The sequence below is a fragment of the Lipotes vexillifer genome, unplaced genomic scaffold, assembly GCF_000442215.2.
Source record: "Lipotes vexillifer unplaced genomic scaffold, Lipotes_vexillifer_v1.1 scaffold253, whole genome shotgun sequence".
Lineage (NCBI taxonomy): Eukaryota > Metazoa > Chordata > Mammalia > Artiodactyla > Lipotidae > Lipotes > Lipotes vexillifer.
The window spans coordinates 2,357,229-2,378,046 of NW_006780322.1; the positions used below are offsets into that span (position 1 = coordinate 2,357,229).

The 20,818-nt window shown below is 34.8% G+C and overlaps 1 protein-coding gene across 1 annotated transcript in view; it reads right to left on the reverse strand.

Annotated features, from left to right (window-relative positions):
* ZNF638 (zinc finger protein 638) overlaps nucleotides 1-20,818 on the reverse strand; it is an 84,522-nt gene that overhangs the window by 21,512 nt on the left and 42,192 nt on the right. Inside the window, exons 9-18 of the mRNA XM_007453393.1 lie at nucleotides 18,151-18,209; nucleotides 17,870-17,922; nucleotides 9,584-9,634; nucleotides 7,641-7,712; nucleotides 6,761-6,847; nucleotides 6,422-6,490; nucleotides 6,005-6,045; nucleotides 4,119-4,250; nucleotides 2,104-2,232; nucleotides 161-202 (exon numbers count right to left, since the gene is read on the reverse strand). Coding sequence (XP_007453455.1) covers nucleotides 161-202; nucleotides 2,104-2,232; nucleotides 4,119-4,250; nucleotides 6,005-6,045; nucleotides 6,422-6,490; nucleotides 6,761-6,847; nucleotides 7,641-7,712; nucleotides 9,584-9,634; nucleotides 17,870-17,922; nucleotides 18,151-18,209 — 735 coding nt within the window. The remainder of the gene's footprint in view (nucleotides 1-160; nucleotides 203-2,103; nucleotides 2,233-4,118; nucleotides 4,251-6,004; nucleotides 6,046-6,421; nucleotides 6,491-6,760; nucleotides 6,848-7,640; nucleotides 7,713-9,583; nucleotides 9,635-17,869; nucleotides 17,923-18,150; nucleotides 18,210-20,818) is intronic.

Consider the following 20,818-nt stretch of genomic DNA (forward strand, 5'->3'; position numbering starts at 1 on the left):
CTTATTTTTACCAAGAGAAGACTCATCTGACATCTCCATCACCTCAATATTTTAAAACCAGTGCTAAGAATTTCTTTAATTCTTGACAGGTGAACAATAAAACAACCAATGTTTCTATCAATTAAACAAGTGTACAAAAGCATTTAAATGCAAAACTCACCTCTGGGTCATTTTCTCTAATCAAGGTTGTAAATATAGCTTCCTAGAAAGGCAAACAGAGGAAGATTGAAGGTGTAAGCTCTTTCTTATTTGTATATTTAATTAGTCAAGATTTACTGATATAATAATCTATATGAATAAGCATTAAGAACTATTTCATAAAATGAGGAGTAAGCAAAATTTCTGTTCCTTCCAACAATCTTTTCTCTCTTCCTAAAACAAGTTATCTAAGTCCCACCCTACCCACAGACTTTAATTCTTCCTAATCCCCTAAGTACATTAAAGACTAATAAGGTGGTACCATTTAGGGGAAGACACTCAAATTCATATACAAGGAATAAGAGGTTTAATTTAGCAGACAGTAAGAGAATTCAAATTACACAACAAAAAGTCAGCTAAGCAAAATAGGTGATTAGAAGAACAGAGATGTAGGCTAGTAAAAAAAAAATCACAGGGTATTAAGTGTATAGTGATTTGGTGCTGCTGAATTATATAGAGGTCAAGACCGGCACAACACAGGGATGTCAAAGCTGGGAGAAGCTAGCTGATAAAAAGGCTTAAATGTTTAGAAAAGGAACTTTATCTTATGAGACTATGGTTCTTAAATTTCTTTTTCTCTTCGACACTACTGATATATATAAAACCACCCCAGCAATTACATCACATTAGAATGATTCTCAATGGAAGGCTTTTTCAAAATACATGCATTTTCAATGTTCATTACAGCACTATTTACAATAGCCAGGACACGGAAGCAACCTAAATTGTCCATCGACAGACGAATGGATAAAGAAGATGTGGTACATGTATACAATGAAATATTACTCAGCCGTAAAAAAGAACGAAATAGTGACATTTGCAGAGATGAGGATGACCTAGAGATTGTTATACAGAGTGAAGTAAGTCAAAAAGAGAAAAACAAATATCGTATAATATCACTTATATGTGGAATCTAGAAAAATTGTACAGATGAACTTATTTGCAAAGCAGAAACAGAGTCATAGATGTAGAGAACAAACATAGTTACCAAGCGGGGTGGGGGTGGTGGGACGAACTGGGAGACTGGGATTGACATATATACACTACTATGTATAAAACAGATAACTAATGAGAACCTACTGTATAGCACAGTGAACTCTACTCAATGATTTGTGGTGACCTAAATGGGAAGGAAATCTAAAAAAGAGTGGATATATGTATACGTATAACTAATTCACTTTGCAGTACAGCAGAAACTAACACAATATTGTAAAGCAACTATACTCCAGTAAGTATTAATTTTAAAAAATACATGCATTTCCACCTTCCTCTAGAGATTCTAGCATCTCTGTTTCATGCCTCTTAGCAGTAAATGTTTGTAGGCCACACAGAAACAATGAAGGGTTTCTAAATCAGTTTAATTAGAAGAGGTTTGAATTGTACGCCAGTCTCATGACTTTGGGAAAAAGGTTTTGAAGGAGATAAAACTGAAGGTAGAGGATATAAAGAATAACTATTTTAGCCGGCGTTTTAAAGAGGTGAAGCAATGGTGAATGGGATGAAGAGGGAACAAATTCCAGAAATATTCAGGAGTTAAAACAGACCAGACCTAGTGACCAGCTGGTTATGAGAAATGAGAGGAAAAAATTATAAAGGTAACCTCTGGAATTCCAGTTTGGATGACAGATAATGGCAGTGAGATAAGAATAGGGTTCTTTACAGACTACCGTTTTCAACTTTTTTTTTCCATTCCAACATACATGAGGGATTGGATTCCCTCAGTATGGAGGTAACTCTCAAACAATGAGATGGGCAACTATGGAGAAATAGGAAGATGCTTTCTCAGTGTTTGAGAGAAAATATGTGACCCAAAGAAGAAAACTAGAAAACATAATGGACTATAATAAATCTGATTTTAAAATTTAATAATATTCTAGTGAATAAGATGGTAAGTCTATTATTTACCTCGTCTTTTAAATTCATGTTGTCAGGAGCCATACTTATTGAGAGTTGATTCCCATCCAGTGATATTGGGAAGCAGGTATAAAATTTTACCATAGAATCTGCAGATTTTCTATTTATTTCTATAAATGCCTTTTAAAAATACAAATTACAAGAATGAAAAAATAAATCTTAAGTTACTTTTTCTTAAAAAAATTTAATACTTAAGAGTCAAATGAATTGAATAACTTAGTAAATGTTTTTAAGATAAAAAAAGCATTCCTTAGAACATTACGACCATAACCAAGAAATAATGAATGACTGAACTCATAAGGCAATACTAAAGAGAAATAAGAAGGGACATTGTAGTAAATGACACTAGGGAAATCTTATTTATCTTATTCATCACTATACCCTTAGTACCTAGAGCAGTATCTAGCATGTAGCAAACATTTAATGAACATTTACTGAGTAAATAAATTTAATGATTGACAAAATATGAGAAATATGAGGAATGAAAGAATCAAAGAAACATGTAATGGTTACCAAGTTATTTTTTATTTTGTTGTTTTCGTAAGTGTCAAATTGTAACTCCATACATTTTGGTTTTAACTTTTCATACCTGGGTAAGTAAAGAGATTGAACATTCTTCCATATGTCTGATAGTTAATGAGGTAGAAATAGTCCATATTTTTATTTATAGTTGTAATTTTTAAAAATAAATTCTCTTTATGTCATTTGCCAATTTATTTATTAAACTTTTAATATTTTATAGAATGTTTATATGAACCGTGTTTCTCATTTTACACAAATATTTAAAATTTTTTATTTCCATTTTGCTTTATGTTAATTTTAGTTTCACAAATGTTTAAAATGTTTGTATGACTGAATCTGATATTTTTCCATATAACATCTAGAAAAATATTAAATCTCCAAATAATTAAATTAAATCTCCAAATAATTCTACTCAACTCTAATCAAAACTGGGCACAAATAATCTAGATTTTCTGTATTTAGATTCTATATTATCTACATACACATCCACTTTGGTATATGATGCAAAGTATGAATTTGAATTATTCATTCCCAGGTTCCCACAATTTCCCCCTATTTTAATGTATCATCACATAAAATTCTTAACATTAAAAATGTATTCTTTCTTATTCTTGTCCATCTCTAAACATTACAAATAATGTGCATTTTAGAAAACAGCTTTACTGAAATACAGTTTACATATCATAAAATTCGCCTGTTTAAGAATTTAACGATTTTTAATACATTTATAGAGTTGTGCAACCATTCAAATAACCTACTTTTAACATAAGGTAAAACTGCATATGACTACTTACACTTACTCTCCCCTCCTACTTCGTTTTCTTAAGCACAAATGCTTGACTCTCAAAAATCTCTACTGATCATTAACTCCTTCCTATAGTAAGAACACTACTTCCCATCACTCTAACGGTGTTGTTTCCATTATTTAAACTTCCCTGAAATTCACTTCCTATAAAATGCCTTCCACAAGTTGTTTATTAACAATATTTTGTTTTGTTTTTAAATTACAAAAGCAATATATACTCATTATAGAAAACTGAAGCCATACAGATAAATCTAGGTTGTTCTAAATACTGATGACTTCACTAGTCTGAGTCTGAAAATAGTTATTTCCCATTTGAGTATAACGGGTAAAAAAAACAAACAGAAATACTAGTAAAGAGTGCTCAACAAAATTTTATAAGTTGTTTAAAAAACTTTGTGTTAACATATTACAGACGTAAAGTATTTTCTGTTAAACTAAACGTTTGAGCAAAACTTCAATGGGGAAATCCATCCTTCCCGTCGTAAAACTACATCTGATTAGAATAATGTATTTTTAAAATAAAGGATTATCTGTGTTTTATATTTTTAAAATGCCTTAACTTGAGACAGCTTATTCTGAGGTGCTGCTCTTAAACCCTTTCGTCCTAGTTTTGTGAAGTTAATGTTTTTCAAAATGTGCTTGCAGACAACATGAATTCACAACTATTTTCAACTCTTACCTTTTTATGAGATGATAAAATCAAAATATCCTTTAAACCACCAAATGGTTTTACCAGGTTGTAAACTTCTTCAATAGAATATCCTTTATTAGGCAAATCAGAAATAAGTACCACACACATTTCTTCTGTTTCCTTCAAAACCAATTTAAGAATTGACATTAAAACTTAACTGCTGTTATATTTACTTAAATTTACACTGCAGATCATATGTTATGTTAGTATTTAACTTGTATTTAATACTAAATCTGATTAATTCAGAAGGCTGGTCTAAACCACAAATTAAAAACAAAACAAAATGCACTTTTCCACTCTTCAAGTACACAGAATAATTCAGTCATACCATCTGTCATCTAGTCAAGGTCTTCAGTTCTCTTCTGCAACCACTGCTTAAAAATAAATTTTAAAACACAGGTTTGCCTGTCTCTGACTACAGCTCCTTCCTTTCATGTACCGTTGCCATTCCTGTGCCTTGTGATGCTAAGATCCCCATGCTCCAAATTGGTGCATATTCTTTTATCTTACTGAGTAAAATAATCCCTTGTTGGCAATATAAAAAAGCTTACCTAGTCTCTTAGGATCCTTACCCCATAACCCAATCCCCACTACAAAGTAAATACTTTCATTTCTGCCTTCTCTTCTCTCAGATCTATTTTATTCTTCAAAATCACTCTCATAAATGCCAACTTTTCCTGTAGTGGATGTTGGCGAAATCCCCAAAGGCATAAATCTGGCAACTTGTGACTTTTCTTTTGGTGGGGGAAAGTGGGAAATTATAATTTTCATAAGCTAGTTGAGAATGATTTTTAACTAGCAAGTAAATTGTGTTCAAAAATGATTCCTGGGCTTCACTGGTGGCACAATGGTTAAGAATCCACCTGCCAATGCAGGGTACACGGGTTCGAGCCCTGGTCCAGGAAGATCCCACATGCTGTGGAGCAACTAAGCCCGTGTGCCACAACTACTGAGCCTGCGCGCCACAACTACTGAGGTTGTGTACCACAACTACTGAAGCCTGCGTGCCTAGAGCCTGTGCTCTGCAACAAGAGAAGCCACCGCAATGAGAAGCCTGCACATTGCGGCAAAGAGTAGCCCCCGCTCGCCACAGCTAGAGAAAGCCCGCGTGCAACAACGAAGACCCAACGTAGCCAAAAATAAAATAATAAATAAGATGAATAAGTTTATATATGTATAAAAAAAAGATTCTTCCTAAAGTGCAGTAAGTAAATCTAAGATACTCTACTGGTGTTTTACAATATTCTTCTTAAAACAAAACAGTAAGTTAACACATACTACTTACTTAAGTTACTACTTGAAGAATGGAGCAACCCAGTCTAAAATAAACTTATCCTGAGCACCTGAAGGATCTCAAGATCTTAACCAGTAAAGTCTAAATTAATGAAATCTTAATATATTCATAATAACAGATATAAGCACATGAAAACAATAAAGTGAACTTTATGCCCTTCAAATAGAACTGCAAACTTCATTTGCTCCTCTAAAAACACAAAAAATAAATGGTATTCTAAATACTAACATATCTAAATACTAACATATCTCCAATTTGCTTCTAAGAAAAAAGAAATTTCACAAAATTCCATTGGTTCCAATTTGACAACCTGTTATCTATTCAAAAACCCAACTGGCCTCACATTTTCTTCTCAGTGAAAAGTAATCCTCAACAACATGTACATTTATTGATAATCTGCACCTAAATTTTTGTAACTCAAGATTTTTTTAAACTCAAACCATATTTTAAAAGTCTCCAATGACCAGGATTTTTCACCATACCAAATTTGTGTATTTTTTACCTAGGTTTATAGTAAGAAAAATACATTCTGTCAAAATTTCTTAAGCTTTATAAAAATAAGTAAAATATAAAAGCTGACCTTGTTAACTGGTTCATTTTCTGTGGCCTCCAAAGCAGCTTCTTAAGATACAAAATAAAATAAGAATTCATGCAGATATACTTTATCAAGATCCCACTTTATTCCACAATGGATTAAATAGTAGCTACATGAAAATGTATACAGTGGGCAAAAGACTAGAGAATTTAAGTAGGATATAGCTACATAAGTAACACTGGCTTTTCAATAATACATTCAGTTTTATTTCTGAGAGCAAAATTTCAGACTAATCAAGAGACAAGGTGAAGATGTGAATCATAATATTCTTAATTTCACTTAGGTATGACCCAGATATTGAAAAAAATATATATATATATATGAGACACAAAATTATTTTCCTAAAATTTAATTTTCTATCTTTAAACATAAGAGAACAAAATAAAATTTCTATTAACCTACCTGAAATAGTTTCTTTAGCACCATTTTCAGTGGCTTTGACTTCCACACTCGTCTTTATTTCAGAGTTTTCTGCATGAAATAGTCTGCTTTAATAGTCTAGAAAAACACACTAATATAATTAAACTAATGAATCTAAACAGGAACTTAAGCTAGTTTATTTTGTTACTTCAAGTCTCCTTAGGCTGACCTGATTTAAGACAAAGCTAATACAAGTTTTCCTTTGAAACACCAAATAATCCTTTTGAAGATTTTTAAGCAACGATTTCAAAATATACCTAGAGTGTATACCAATAGGATTTAATGAAAAGAAAGCACTGCATGACAGCATTTCAAGCTTACCTGGTACAATCACAGGTTTATTGGCGTCTTTGTATTTGACAATTCCAGCCTTTTTGACTTCTAGAGACTTCTTTCCACTAGATTTTGCTTTTAAAAGGAGAGTTGAACCATTATTCTAAGGGTCTATTCAGTCATTTAGCATGTTTCATACTAATATATTAGTAAATAAGTAGTTCAACTTCATTATAAATGCAGCTCTTTTCCACATATTTATTTCCATTTATTTTAAGTATCTGTTTACCAATAAGATTAAAAGCAAATTTAAACTGAGATACAACTTTTGTTGAGGGCTATTAATGATTCACAAATTATGAAATCCTCATGTGGCAAAAGTACATCATAATCACACACATAAAAATCATTATTTTATAACTTCCACAAAGATTCTTTAAAATTACATTAGTCAATTGGAAAAATATATTAATAAACGGATCATGTTATTTTCAACATGTTACAATTTAGTGTTCCATTTCTTTATGGAGGATACATCCTTGTAACATGGAAAGAAAATCTTTAACAAGTATCAGAGGAATTTTACAAGCTGGGGAAGGTAATATGAAGTGACAGCTCTAAAAAAATGAGTAAAAAAAAAAGATTAAACAGGGGGGAAGTGGCAGAGCAACCTATGATTATATGGCTGTCAGGAATGTTTCCTAAACAAAAATGTAACTTCAATGGCAGATACTGTCAAAGACCAAAGCATCAAAAAACAGAAGTCCTATGTATGTAAGGTTCTAAATATCAAAGAATTATTTACTAAACTTTTCAAGATGTTATTACATACTACAAATTAAAATTTGCTTTTGATATCATATTTATTACATTCTTCAACGCAGAATTAAGGATAAACTTAATATAACCTCTCTTTTCCAAGTCTTACCTGTTTTGATTGAAGCTTTATTACCTTTAGCAGCTACTGTTACCACAGATTTTACAGAACCCGCTGATTTCCCTAAATCACAAAAGCTTAGTCAAAACTGATTTATTTAACTAGTATCAACAATTCCCAAAGAACCTCACAAAGAATATAAGAGCAACAAACTATATTTTATTCAAAACAAAATGCTATCATCTTTAGGGACACAGGTCATTTGCTAAATTAGAAATGATAATTTCTTTAGGAAGAAAAATATCATTGAAATAAGAGTTCACCTCCCCTTTGGGGTACTTAAAAACAGCGTTCAGGCAAGTTACACAGATCTCTAAATGTGTGAATCAACTTAGTAATTAGAAGCAAAATTACTAACCTCAAGATATAAACACAATCCCATGATGCCTTTAATGGCTCCAAAAGCAGTTATATTGAGGACCTCCCAGCTCATGCTTCCTTGGCTCCCAGTTGATTAAAAAGCACTTAAGAATACCTACATCATTGTCAGGCCACATAAAGACTATTTTGACTCATTCCTAATGGGCCCTATCTGAACAGGATTATTTAAACTGTCTGACCCTTCTTTGTACATATGTATATTACTGTTGCTTATATTCCAAAATGATGTTGTTTATAAAGACTGTGATCATCTAAGTGTCACTAAAAAGATTACCAGAGTCAAAAACCTTTGCAACAGGAGGTTTAACTCTGAAAATCAGGATGCCCAACGAGCAAGGTAGTATAAGGAAGAAGCCCAGAATCACAAGTCAGTGAATTCAAGTTGAATTCCAAGTCAAGGTGTGAAGTCTGGGGGAATTTACTGATTTCTGTGCACGTCTCCCCATTTATAAACCAGGGTGGTAACTGCCTTAACTACCTAACACGACCTTCTGTGAGAATATGATCATGCTTTTGAAGTTATTAAACAAACAAAAGAACTACTGACATCTGCAAAATTTAATCAGAATAGTTTACAAATCCACACTTTATATCCAAAGACAGACCTTAATTTTTGCTCATAAAGAGAAATACCAATCTTTATAGACTGTCACTCAACCAGTCATTTCTTAATAATTCCCAGGTTTTGTCACACTGCAGTAACCTTAGCCCCAGTGAGCTCTTAAGGTGTTTCTTTCACTATCCTATGTTACTACCACAAGTCGATTCACTTTACTACTTCTAGTTGGGTACCAGAACTTAAGGAAAAAATATCTAGAATTAATTTCCAACACTCAAGGGGGAAGCTACTGGTTTTAGCACCCACTCCCCCAGATTTCCACCAATGACTCCTATAAACTTACTATTAAAGTAGTATCAAACTGTTTGCTAAATAAGTGCATCTTCAAAACATGTTTTCTAGCCACACCTGACTCCCTCAGATTACTGCTTCTAAGAAACTACTATATGATAATTATGGATCTGCCACCAACAGTGGTTCAAGACCGCTTCCTTTCCTTCCTACCATTATAAAGACAATTTAATACACTGATCTCTATCCTCTTAAAAAGATGACTCTGAATTAACCAGCATTTAGCAGAAATGGGAGGAAAAACAGAAATGGGGATAATGCTAGGGGAAGGAGAAAAAAATTAATAATTACTTTAAAATCCACTATAGCCCATAAAAAATGCAAAGAGAACATAATTTGCTGTAAGTTTGTTTATAAAAGAAAGTAAACACAGAAGACCTCAATAAAAGAGAAAGACGGAAATAATGCCAATATTCATCATGAGAAACAGTTTGCCAGTTAAATTATTTTATTTTGATAATCACTGCAAGGAAAGAGCATTATCTACTAAACCTGCTTTCTCAAAACTTCTAGATGACTATAAATTTCACAGATTGGTATATACTCAGCACACACTGTGTCACATGAGATCCAAGACTACTGATAAAAAATGCTTAAATAATTTAAAGTTAACATGTCTAGGATCCTAATATAGAAAACATACCTGAAGATTTATTTACTTTGGCTGCAGATGTCTTGGTTTGTCCAGGTTTGGCTAAAATAACAAGAAAAATATATCAGTATCACATTACAAAAAACATCACTTAGAGTTAGCAAAGAGCTAACTTAGCATAATTTTGGTAAAAACACTGCAAGAAACATCCTTATACTCATCTTTGTATGCCCATGGAACTGTAACTATAGGCAAATTCTTAGCCATGGACTTGCTGAGACAAAGGGATAGATTTAAATTTTAACAAACATGAAATTGTCCTCCAGAAAGGTTGTACCAATTAATATTCATCAATAGTATACAAGAGTGGGGCTTCCCATTTCCACACAAACCCAGTATGTAAAAGAAGTTATTAATCACTCCAATCTGAGCTAGAAACTGGTATGATTTAATCTTTGTTTCTTAAATTTTAAGTAAAGCTGTGTCAATTTTCCTATGTGTAAATTTATCTCTATTTCTTTGTGATCTATTTTTAATATTTGCCAATTTATCTTTTGGGTTTTGAGGATTTTCTTATTAGAGTTCTTTATACGTTAAAATTAATCTGTATCATATAGGTAACAACTTTTTAAAATGTTATGAGAAATACTTATACAAAAATATTTTCGTGTAATCAATGTCTTCCTGATAGGGGAGGACTTTCTCATTCTGAAATTAAAAACAAACCAAAAAACCCTCCACATTTTCTTTCAATACTTTTAACTGCTATGTATCATGTTAAATCTCTGATCCAGCTGTAATTTATTTGTTTATTTTATTTATTTATTTATTTATTTATTTGGCCGCACTGGGTCTTCGTTGCTGTGCGCGGGCTTTCTCTAGTCGTGGCGAGCGGGGGCTACTCTTCCTTGAGGTGCGTAGGCTTCTCATTACGGTGGCTTCTCTTGTTGCGGAGCACAGGCTCTAAGCGTGTGGGCTTCAGTAGTTGTGGCACGCGGGCTGCAGAGGGCAGGCTCAGCAGTTGTGGCGCACGGGCTTAGTTGCTCTGCAGCAATGTGGGATCTTCCCGGAGCAGGGCTCGAACTCGTGTCCCCTGCAGTGGCAGGCGGATTCTTAACCACTGCGCCACCAGGGAAGTCCCTGTAATTTATTTTGATACTATAAACTATATACTTTATAAAGAGGCTAGTCAATTTAATGAATAATTGATCTTTTCCCTGCTAATCTGAAATATTACCGTAATGATTTACTGATATTCCATATGTTTTGGGGAGTATGCATGGAATCTATTCTGTCCTACTCATCTTTTGTCTATTTATGCAATTATATGAAACTATATAAATCTTTTAACTTTGTAATATATTTTAATATCTGTTAGTGCTGTTTTGTCCTAATTACTCTTCCTTTGCAGAATTTTCTTGTCTATTCTATGTATAAACTTTATTATCAGCTTATTTAGATTCAAAAAATCTTTACTGGTATTAGGTTCCTAATATTTATCTTTTAATATAAGAAAAAAAAGGCATATTATAATGGTGAAAGGCTTTCTATCCAAAAATGAGCTGTTTTCTCATTTAAGCCTTATTTTATGCCTCTTAGTATTTAAAAGTTTTCTTTTCATAGCTTCTACCTTTTTAATTATTATAAATGGAATACTTTATTAGTATATTAATATTTTATTAGTATATTAGTATGAATGGTTCTTTTTTATGTAATAAAGCAATTAAAACTTTATAGTAATTTAGAGAATTAAGATGGCTAATTATTTAATAGCATTTCAATAGATTCTATTGGGTTTTCCATCATACATATATATTTGCAAACAATAATGTTTTATCATACGTTCCAATTTTTATGCCTCTTGACTTGTAGTGCACCAGCTAACGGCTATTAGTTTTAGAACAATATTTATTTTAACTCATAGAAGTGATGATGAGTATCCCTTGTTTTGGTCCCAACTTTAATGGGAATGCTTCTACTGTTTAACTCTTAAGTATATGCTGGCTTTTGACTTGATATATGCGTATTTGTTATGTATATAAATAAATAAAGTATGCATACACAAACACACTATCATATTAAGGAAGTAGTCACCTACTTTAAGAGTTTCTCAGCATTTATCTCCCTCTATTTAATACAGTAAATGGAATTGACAGATTTCCTAATTTTGAACCATCTTTATACTTCTGACATGACCCCCCCTTCCCCTCTTGGGCATACTATGTTATTCATTTAATATACTCCCAGACACTAAAATTTTACTTAAAAACTTTACATCAAATATTCAGAAGTGAAACTGTTCTATAATTCTAATTTAGTATGATAGCTTTATCAGCATTTTAAAACATTTCTCTAACTTTTAGTTTGAGATTACTGTATATTCACGTGGAGTTGTAAGAAATAATAGGGAGAGATCCCATATACCCTTCACAGACTTTCCTCTAATGGTAATATTTTGCATAACTAAGTACTATATCATAAACAGGAAACTGACATTGATGTAATTTACAAACATCCCAATTTCCCCAGATTGCTTGCGTGTAATGTATATTTAGTTCTATGAAATTCTGTCATATACGTGTAGATTACGGTGACCATCAGTCAAGACAAAGAGGAGTTCCACCACAAGGATCTTTCCTACTATCCATTATAGAAAGAGCCATCTCCTCCCTCCCCCAGAATCCCTGACAACCACTAATCTGTTCTCTATCTCTTTATCATTTCAGGAATGTTATGTAAATAGAAGCTTACAATACATAATTTTTTTAGATTGAGTTTTTAAAATCAGCACAATTCCTCTGTAATCCATCCAAGTTGTTGCATGTATCAATAATTCATTCCTTTTTATTGCTAAGTGGTAGGTATTCCATGCTACAGACATAACACGGTTTGTTCAGCCAGCCATTCACCTACTGAAGGACATTAGGGTGGTTCCCAGCTTTTGGCTATTAATACAGAGGCTATAAATATTTGTGTACTGGTTTTGTGTGAACAGGTTTTGTGTGAAATGTAATTCACTTGCCTGAAATAAATGCCCAAGAGTGTAACTGCTGGGTCCTATGGTGAGCACATGTTTAGTTTTGCTAAAAAACTACAATACTTTTTTCGAGAATGGCCATACTATTTTACATTCCCACCAGCAATGTACAAGTTTCTCCACAACTTCAATAGCATTTGGTATTACTATTTTCTTATTTTAGCCGTTGTGCTAAGTGTGCAGTGTCTTTGTCAGCATTCGATGTTGGTATTAGCCTGTTTTTTCCTTCCTGTTTCCCCTCCCTCCATACTCCCTTTTAAAGAATGTTTTCCTTTCCTCTGCATGCTATGGAATAGTTGAAATCAGAACTAGAGTTATTACTTCCTTTAAGGTTTGCTGGAACTCACATGTGGGAACTATTTGGGCAGAGTGCTTTTATTGGGGAAATAACTGACTTAAACAAAAAAAGTCATTTTCATCTGGGAATTGAAAAGATAAAAAGACATGCACTTAAAAAAAAGAAAAAGAAAAAGGGGCTTCTCTGGTGGCGCAGTGGTTGAGAGTCCGCCTGCCGATGCAGGGGACACGGGTTCGTGCCCCGGTCCGGGAAGATCCCACATGCCGCAGAGTGGCTGGGCCTGTGAGCCACGGCCGCTAAGACTGTGCGTCCAGAGCCTATGCTCTGCAACGGGACAGGCCACAACAGTGAGAGGCCCACGTATCGAAAAAAAAAAAAGGAAACCAATAAAATCTTACAGAAGAAAAAAATCATTAAATCAAGAATGACAAATCAGAAAATTTTGGTTCACTATGTGTTTTTCCAAGGGTTCAGTTATTTTTTTTATTGAAGTATAGCTGATTTACAATGTTGTGTTAATTACCACTATATATAGCAAAGTGACTCAGTTATACAAATATATATTCTTTTTCATATTCTTTTCCATTATGGTTTATCACAGGATACTGAATACAGTTTCCTGTGCCATACAGTAGGACCTTGTTGTTTATCCATTCTATATATACCAGTTTGCATCTGCTAATCCCAAACTCCCAATCCATCCCTCTCCTGCCCCCCTCCCCCGTGGCAACCACATATTCTCTATGTCGTGATTCTGTTTCTGTTTCATAAATAGGTTCATTTGTGTCATATTTCTGACTCCACATAAATGATATCATATGGTATTTACTTTTCTCTTTCTGACTTACTTCACTTAGTATGATAATCTCTAGTTGCCTTCCATGGGTTCAGTTATGACACTAATACAAATGTGATTTGAGTATCCCTATACTCTTCCTCCAGCAAATATTTATTCATTAACCCTTACACCACATTAGATATTAAGGTACAGAAAAATAAAACTACAAATATTCCCTTACCCAGCCAAGTGAAAGAGTCAGACTTATTAACAATCTATTAATACCAAGTGATTTAATGTACACAATACAGTATTTCTAGGAGGGAGTTGGGAGCATTTAACTGCCTAAGAGTCAGGGAAGGTATCACAAAGAAGCTTCATCTGAGATGGGCCTTAAAAGATAAATTAGAATTTGCCCCACCTCGACCCTCCAAAAGGAGTCTTAATTGACTCTGTACTTTCAATAACTTGCACGAGGCCTGGCACCTACTAAATAGCTACTTCAAAAGCGCTTACTGGGCTTCCCTGGTGGCGCAGTGGTTGGGAGTCCGCCTGCCGATGCAGGGGACACGGGTTCGTGCCCCGGTCCGGGAGGATCCCACATGCCGTGGAGCGGCTGGGCCCGTGAGCCATGGCCGCCGCGCCTGCGCGTCCGGAGCCTGTGCTCCGCAACGGGAGAGGCCACAGCAGTGAGAGGCCCGCATACCGAAAAAAAAAAAAAAAGCGCTTACTAAGTGAAGTTAACTGGAATTTAGACAATAATTCCACACAAATGGATAGCATAAAGACCCGAGAAATGAAATAGCACAGCTGGAAAATAAACTATTCTGAGTAGCTTAAACAGAATATACAGCTGCGTGACAAGAGATTGAAAAAGTCATCTGGGCCAAAGGGGAAGGGGTCGTTATGAAGAATTTGGGCTTTCCCCTGTGGGTCACTAGGAGTGGAACCATCAGATCTGCTTTAAAGTGACCTCAGGGCAAGAGTGCTAATACCGGAGCAGAGTAGAATAAAAATCGCCAGTCGGTAGGCTATCTTCAAAAATTCAAATGTGAGTCTAAACTAAAACATTTACAGCTGTGATGGAGTAAAGGTGAGATAATTTGAGGTGTATTCAAGAGAGAACTAATTTGAATCAGCCACCTATTGGAGGAGAAGAGGAAGGAGGTTATTTAAGTTTGAACTGGGTGGAACAAAAAGGAAGACAAGACAGGGTAAAGGATTACTAATAGATTCCTACACTGGGTAACCAGTGGTGTTGTTAAATAATATAAGAAAATGAGGCGCAAACTTGAGGGGGAAGAAGAAGTTTATGTATGTATGGGAGATGTCATTGGTCCTTAAAGATATAGAAAGGAAAGAAATCACCAGCAAGAAAAGTAGGACATGAGAAGAGGAACAGACATTTAGGAAAACAATGAAGGGAAGATAAAATAAGAGCAATCAAAGGAGATATAGAACGTTTTCATTCTCAGAGAGGTACTTTAGTACAGGTGAAAAGCTTGGGAAGCATACAGTTTTGGGTTTGAATACTAACTCTTCCATGTGACCTTGAGTAAGTCATTTAACCTCTCTGAATCTGTTTCCTCATCTATCGAAGGAGAACAGTATGAACTATACTCATAGGGTGGTCGGAAATATTAAGTGAAATAACAAATTGCCTACTATAAATAGTGTAACCATGGCAGGTTTCTTTCCCTTGTTTTCTGTCTTCTGGCACAAGTTAAACTATAAGCTACTTAGAAATAACTCTGATGTATCCTAACCACTTTATAAAACACATCTAATTATGGGCATATAGCCGAGTGCTCAGTAAGTAAGTAATTAGCACTGGGTAAAAGTTCTAGTTTCCCTTTCCGAAAAAATTAGGCTTTTGCTCCCTCCCTGTACTTTCCTACATCCTTTTAGATTTGTGTTTATAACCAAAGTTCTCTTTTTAAAAAAATAATAAATTTATTTATTTATTCATTTATTTAATTTTTGGCTGCATTGGGTCTTCGCTGGTGCACGCGGGCCCTCTCTAGTTGCAAGGAGCGGGGGCCACTCCCCGCTGTGGGGCGCAGGCCCCTTACCGCGGAGGCCTCTCCTGCTGCACAGCACAGGCTCCAGACACATGGGCCTCAGCAGCCACGGCGCACGGGCTTCAGCAGCTGTGGCTCGCGGACCCCAGAGCGCAGGCTCAGCAGCCGTGGTGCACAGGCCTAGCTGTTCCGCAGCACGTGGGATCCTCCTGGACCAGGGCTTGAACCCGTGTCCCCCGCACCGGCAAGCGGATCCCCAACCACTGCACCACCAGGGAAGCCCCCAGGGAAGCCCCCAAAGTTCTCTTTAAAACTACCCTGACTTCCTATCCCTCTTCAATCTGACACTGCTGATCTCAAAAAGCTATCTTATCTTTCTCACCTGACACTTTCTCAGCCTTGGGCTCCTCTCTTTCTTTCTACATTTATATTCGAAGGGAGGAAGTACTTAACTGGAAGCACTTCTCCCCCTACGCATTACTTTTATTATGTTAGGGCCATTCCCAAAATTCAGACCTTAAACTTAACAAAAAATTTTCCTAAGTATCCCACTTTCAATGCCGTGTGATTGACTAAATGATATCTCCCGTACATATTCCTTGATACCTGACATTTAGCAATGTTCTCCCCCAGTTCAAAGAAATCACTGCAGCTAAATTTTATTATAATCAACATTACCACATTCGTTTAGAAAACTCCATCCGGCCTGAAACCTTGAAATTTTTAAATTATTTAATTGTTATATTTTATCCACTAAAAAATTCTGTATAATAAAAATTCAGATTTTAGCATCCCAGATCATTTTAATTCACCTTTTAATATCAGGTCCTAATTACCTGAAAGTGAATCCCAAATGTTTTCTCAATAGGATTTTTCAATCACTCCATGTATCCAATCTACATGAGAATCCTAAACAACTAGTGGTTCTTTATTCTCTAAGGAAATTTCCCAGAGTTTGTACCAATTATTACTAGGTCTTACAAAGAAAAAATGGGGTGCACTTATCCAAGCTTTGGAAACAGTGGGTTAAACAAAGTTAAATAGGTTTCTTTCCTGCAGGATTTCAAAAAGTGAATGGGTTTGTGGATTATTTTTTAAAGGAAAAAAAAAGGTATAATACATATCCTAAACTTCACCTGATCCAAAACATGTTCTATGAATAAGTCTTTCACGCAACACATTTTGAGAAATGCTGTTTATGGGGTCAAATTAAAAAACACCCCAGCAGTACTCTTCAAGGCCTTTCTGTCACCTTTTTTATGTCATCTGCCTAACTGAAGTAATCTTCTGCCTCTAAATATTATCAGTTTATACGTTCACATTTAAAACTTTAGTAAAAATTTATTGCCTTCCAGAAGCCACTCATAGTCACCTCCACTAACTTCCAATAACTTCAGGACACTATCCAACTAAACATCATGGAAAATTGAGATATTCTACACAATCCAATTTTCCAGTCACTTGAATATTAGTTCTGATACCCAAAACTCTTTTATCTATTCTGAATATAAATCGATAAACTACCTACCTTTCAAAAAGATAACATACAAAACACAATTTAAGTTTTCTAATGCATTGTTTATGTCTTGTCCTTCACTATCACACTGTTTACTAGATTCAAGAGTGTATGTTTTGGCAATAACTTTTTTCTCTCAACATTTCTTAATCCTAAATGGACTGAGAAAAAAATAAATAAACTGGGTTTAAAACTGTATGCAAAATTCATTTAGCTAGATTCATAATAAAGACCTGAAGTATTTGCCTGTGTGTAAAGAAATAAGACATGAGTGTAATATCATCTATTTCTGTTTAGTCTTTTTTGTTTACTTTTTGGTTCTTAGCAGACTTTCAGAATCAAAGGGGACCACACAACCAATCTTAACATACCTTTATGTTTTGTCTTAATCAGTTTACTGGGAGGGAATGGAGACAGATACTGCAAAATTAACCTAAATAGCTATTAACTATGGAACTATGATAGGTACTTTGCATACATTATCTCATTGAGTCCTTATATTTATTCCACAAGAGATTTCATAATTAAACACTTAATATTAACCATTAGCTTAATATAGGAGCCAGTGTGGGTCCCCCTTCTCCTAAAGCACAATGAATAATGTTTTCCTAGCATCATCTTACAAGAAGTTTCTAGTCATCTGACAAAACATACTCATTTGGAGGAGTACTGAAAGTAACAACTTACTAGCAGAAGCTGAAGTCACAGTTTCAACAGCCTTGGAAGCATCTGTATCTTTTCTATTAAAAGGAGAAAAAAATTTAGCAAAGAATAAAATTCTAACTTCTAAAACTTCTAAAGATGCAAAGCTTAAATCTAAAAAAGTTTAAAATAATTCAGTTTGAATGATGTCCCATTTAAACTGGAGTCAGGATGATAAAATATATTAAAAATGTCATTGTAAAAATTAAAAAATTTTAATTCATATGCATAGTCATTCTCACATAGGAGATGATGGAATTACTTACTTTAAAGTAGATGCAGATGTTTTCTTTGAATCTGATATCTTTTTCTTCACCTCTTTGTTCTATGAAAGAAAAATATTTTGAAAAATTTAGTTTCTTCCCCAATTATAAAAAACCATTTAGAAAATACACAAAAGCATAAGAAACACACACACACACGTACATAAATCTAAAATATTCCTTCCCTAAAGTATAAATGTTAATCACCGTTTTCTATTTATAGATAGAAATTCTTCAATTTGTGATCATACAGTGTAATTTTATATCCTGCCTTTTATTACTTATCTACATTTTCTTATCACTACCTTTCAAAAACATTATTTCAAATAGTGCTACACAGGGAGATCAGCTCGGTGCTTTGTGACCGCCTGGAGGGGTGGGATAGGGAGGGTGGGAGGGAGGGAGACGCAAGAGGGAAGAGATATGGGAACATGTTTATGTTTCACTTTGTTATAAAGCAGAAACTAACACACCACTGTAAAGCAATTATACTCCAATAAAGATGTAAAAAAAAAAAAATGGCAGTGCCATGAGGACAGGGTATTTCCTTTTTTGCCAGTACTGAGCATCCGCGGTCTGGTGCCTAGCACAGGCTAAATACACGGCATTTTTGTGAACAGAAGCCGGGATTCCGGCTGTTATATTTAATGAGGAATTCTAGTCTTATTATTGGGGAGGGAGGGGGTGTAAAAAAAACACAAAAAAACAAAAAACAAATAGTGCTATAATATTTCTGATGTCTAACTGCTATCACTCTGGTCCAATCTTTTCCTTTAATCACCATAATAGACTCATAATGATCTCTGCTTCTGTCTTTGCCTTTTCACCCACCCTCACTCCATTTTAAACATAGAACCAGATTGATCTTGCCATTCCTAAACTCAAAACCTTTCATCACACTCAGAGAAAAAGCTAAAACTTAAGCGTTTACACCACACATTCCATGCACTCTCTGCCCCCAAACTACCACATACTTCTCGCCATCCTTCTCTACTTCCAATCCTAAAGCATCCTTTATACTTCTCAAACAAAACAAACTACATAGGCATGGACCCGAGAAGCCTTTCGCAGTTGCTGTTCCTTCTCTCTGGAATGCCCTCAATCCAAGGAACAGTTTGCTCCTTCACCTCCTTTAGGTGTCTGTTCAAATATCACCTATTCAATGAGAGCTTCTATAACTACCTTATGGAAAGTTGCACGGCTCCTCATTCCCCAAAAAGAGCATTTCTATTTCCTTTTTCTGTTACTTTCCTCCACAGCACTTGCTGTTAATAGACATAGTATATATATATATGTTTAATTTCCTTGTGGTCTTTCTCCTCTTCACTATCACTGGTGCCTAAAATCATGCTTGGCAATTAGTGAACATTCAATAAATATGTTAAACTGATCTGAACTTAACAAAAATTGTTGTCATGTTATTTTATGTTTTCTGTTCTTTTGGGGCAACCTTGCCATTTCCTTTTGTTCTATATGGGATTTTATCCCAAACACCTTCCTCAGCCCAATGGTTTAGAAGATAATCATCCTCCTACTTTTATTCTACTAATGGGTATCTTCAGTGTTAAAAGAAATGTGAATCCACTGATTTCTTCTGTATAAATTTTAAAGCCCTTACACCTTGGCTTACATGCCACTTTAAAAAAAAAAATTTATTTATTTATTTTAGGCTGTGTGGGGTCTTTGTTGCTGCGCGTGGGCCTTCTCTAGTTGTGGCGAGCAGGCGCTACTCTTTGTTGCAGTGTGCAGGCTTCTCATTGCAGTGGCTTCTTTTGTTGTGAAGCACAGGCTCCAGGCGCGCGGGCTTCAGTAGTTGTGGCTTGCGGGCTCTAGAGCGCAGGCTCAGTAGTTGTGGCGCACGGGCTTAGTTGCTCCGCAGCATGTGGGATCTTCCTGGACCAGGGCTTGAACCCGTGTCCCTGCACTGGCAGGAGGATTCTTAACCAATGCACCACCAGGGAAGTCCCCATGCCAATTTCTGATGACATACTTTAGACCAAAATTATTATTGTTTTTAATTTTAAGTAATTTTTTTTTTTTTACAATTTATGTTATTTTATAAAGATACGAACAACTATTTGGATCTTACTCTATGCTTAAATGGTTTCATTACTCATCACCAATCATTTTATATCATAACTTCTCCATTTCTTAAATTGTTCATTTTGATAGCAATATTTTCAGAAAGATAAACTGATGAAATGTTCTTTGAGCCCATACATGTCTGAGAATACGGTCCTAGCATACAACTTGGGATTTGACTTGAAATGCATGTACTGCATTACAATCAATCTTTTTTTCCACTCAACCTTGAGAATGTGTTGCTTGGCTATCTAAGGCTAGTCTACTTTTTATGTTTATACTGTTTCTGCCTGGATCACTATAGCTTGCACCTTTATAACTATGAAAATTAACATCTTTACCAGTTTTTAAGTGATGTTCTCTTTCTGGAATTCCAGTTATATGCAGATTGGGTCTCCTAGATGTATCCACCATGCCTTTCCTCTTAATCATTTTAGACTTTTTAACCTTAACAGACAATAAGTTCTAAGAAGAATGGAAGCACATCTGCCTCGTTCATCACTGCATCTTCTGCATGTACCATAATGCCGGACACGTAACAGATGTTCAAGAAATAGTTTCTGAATTAAGGTAAAACTAAACTCTCTTC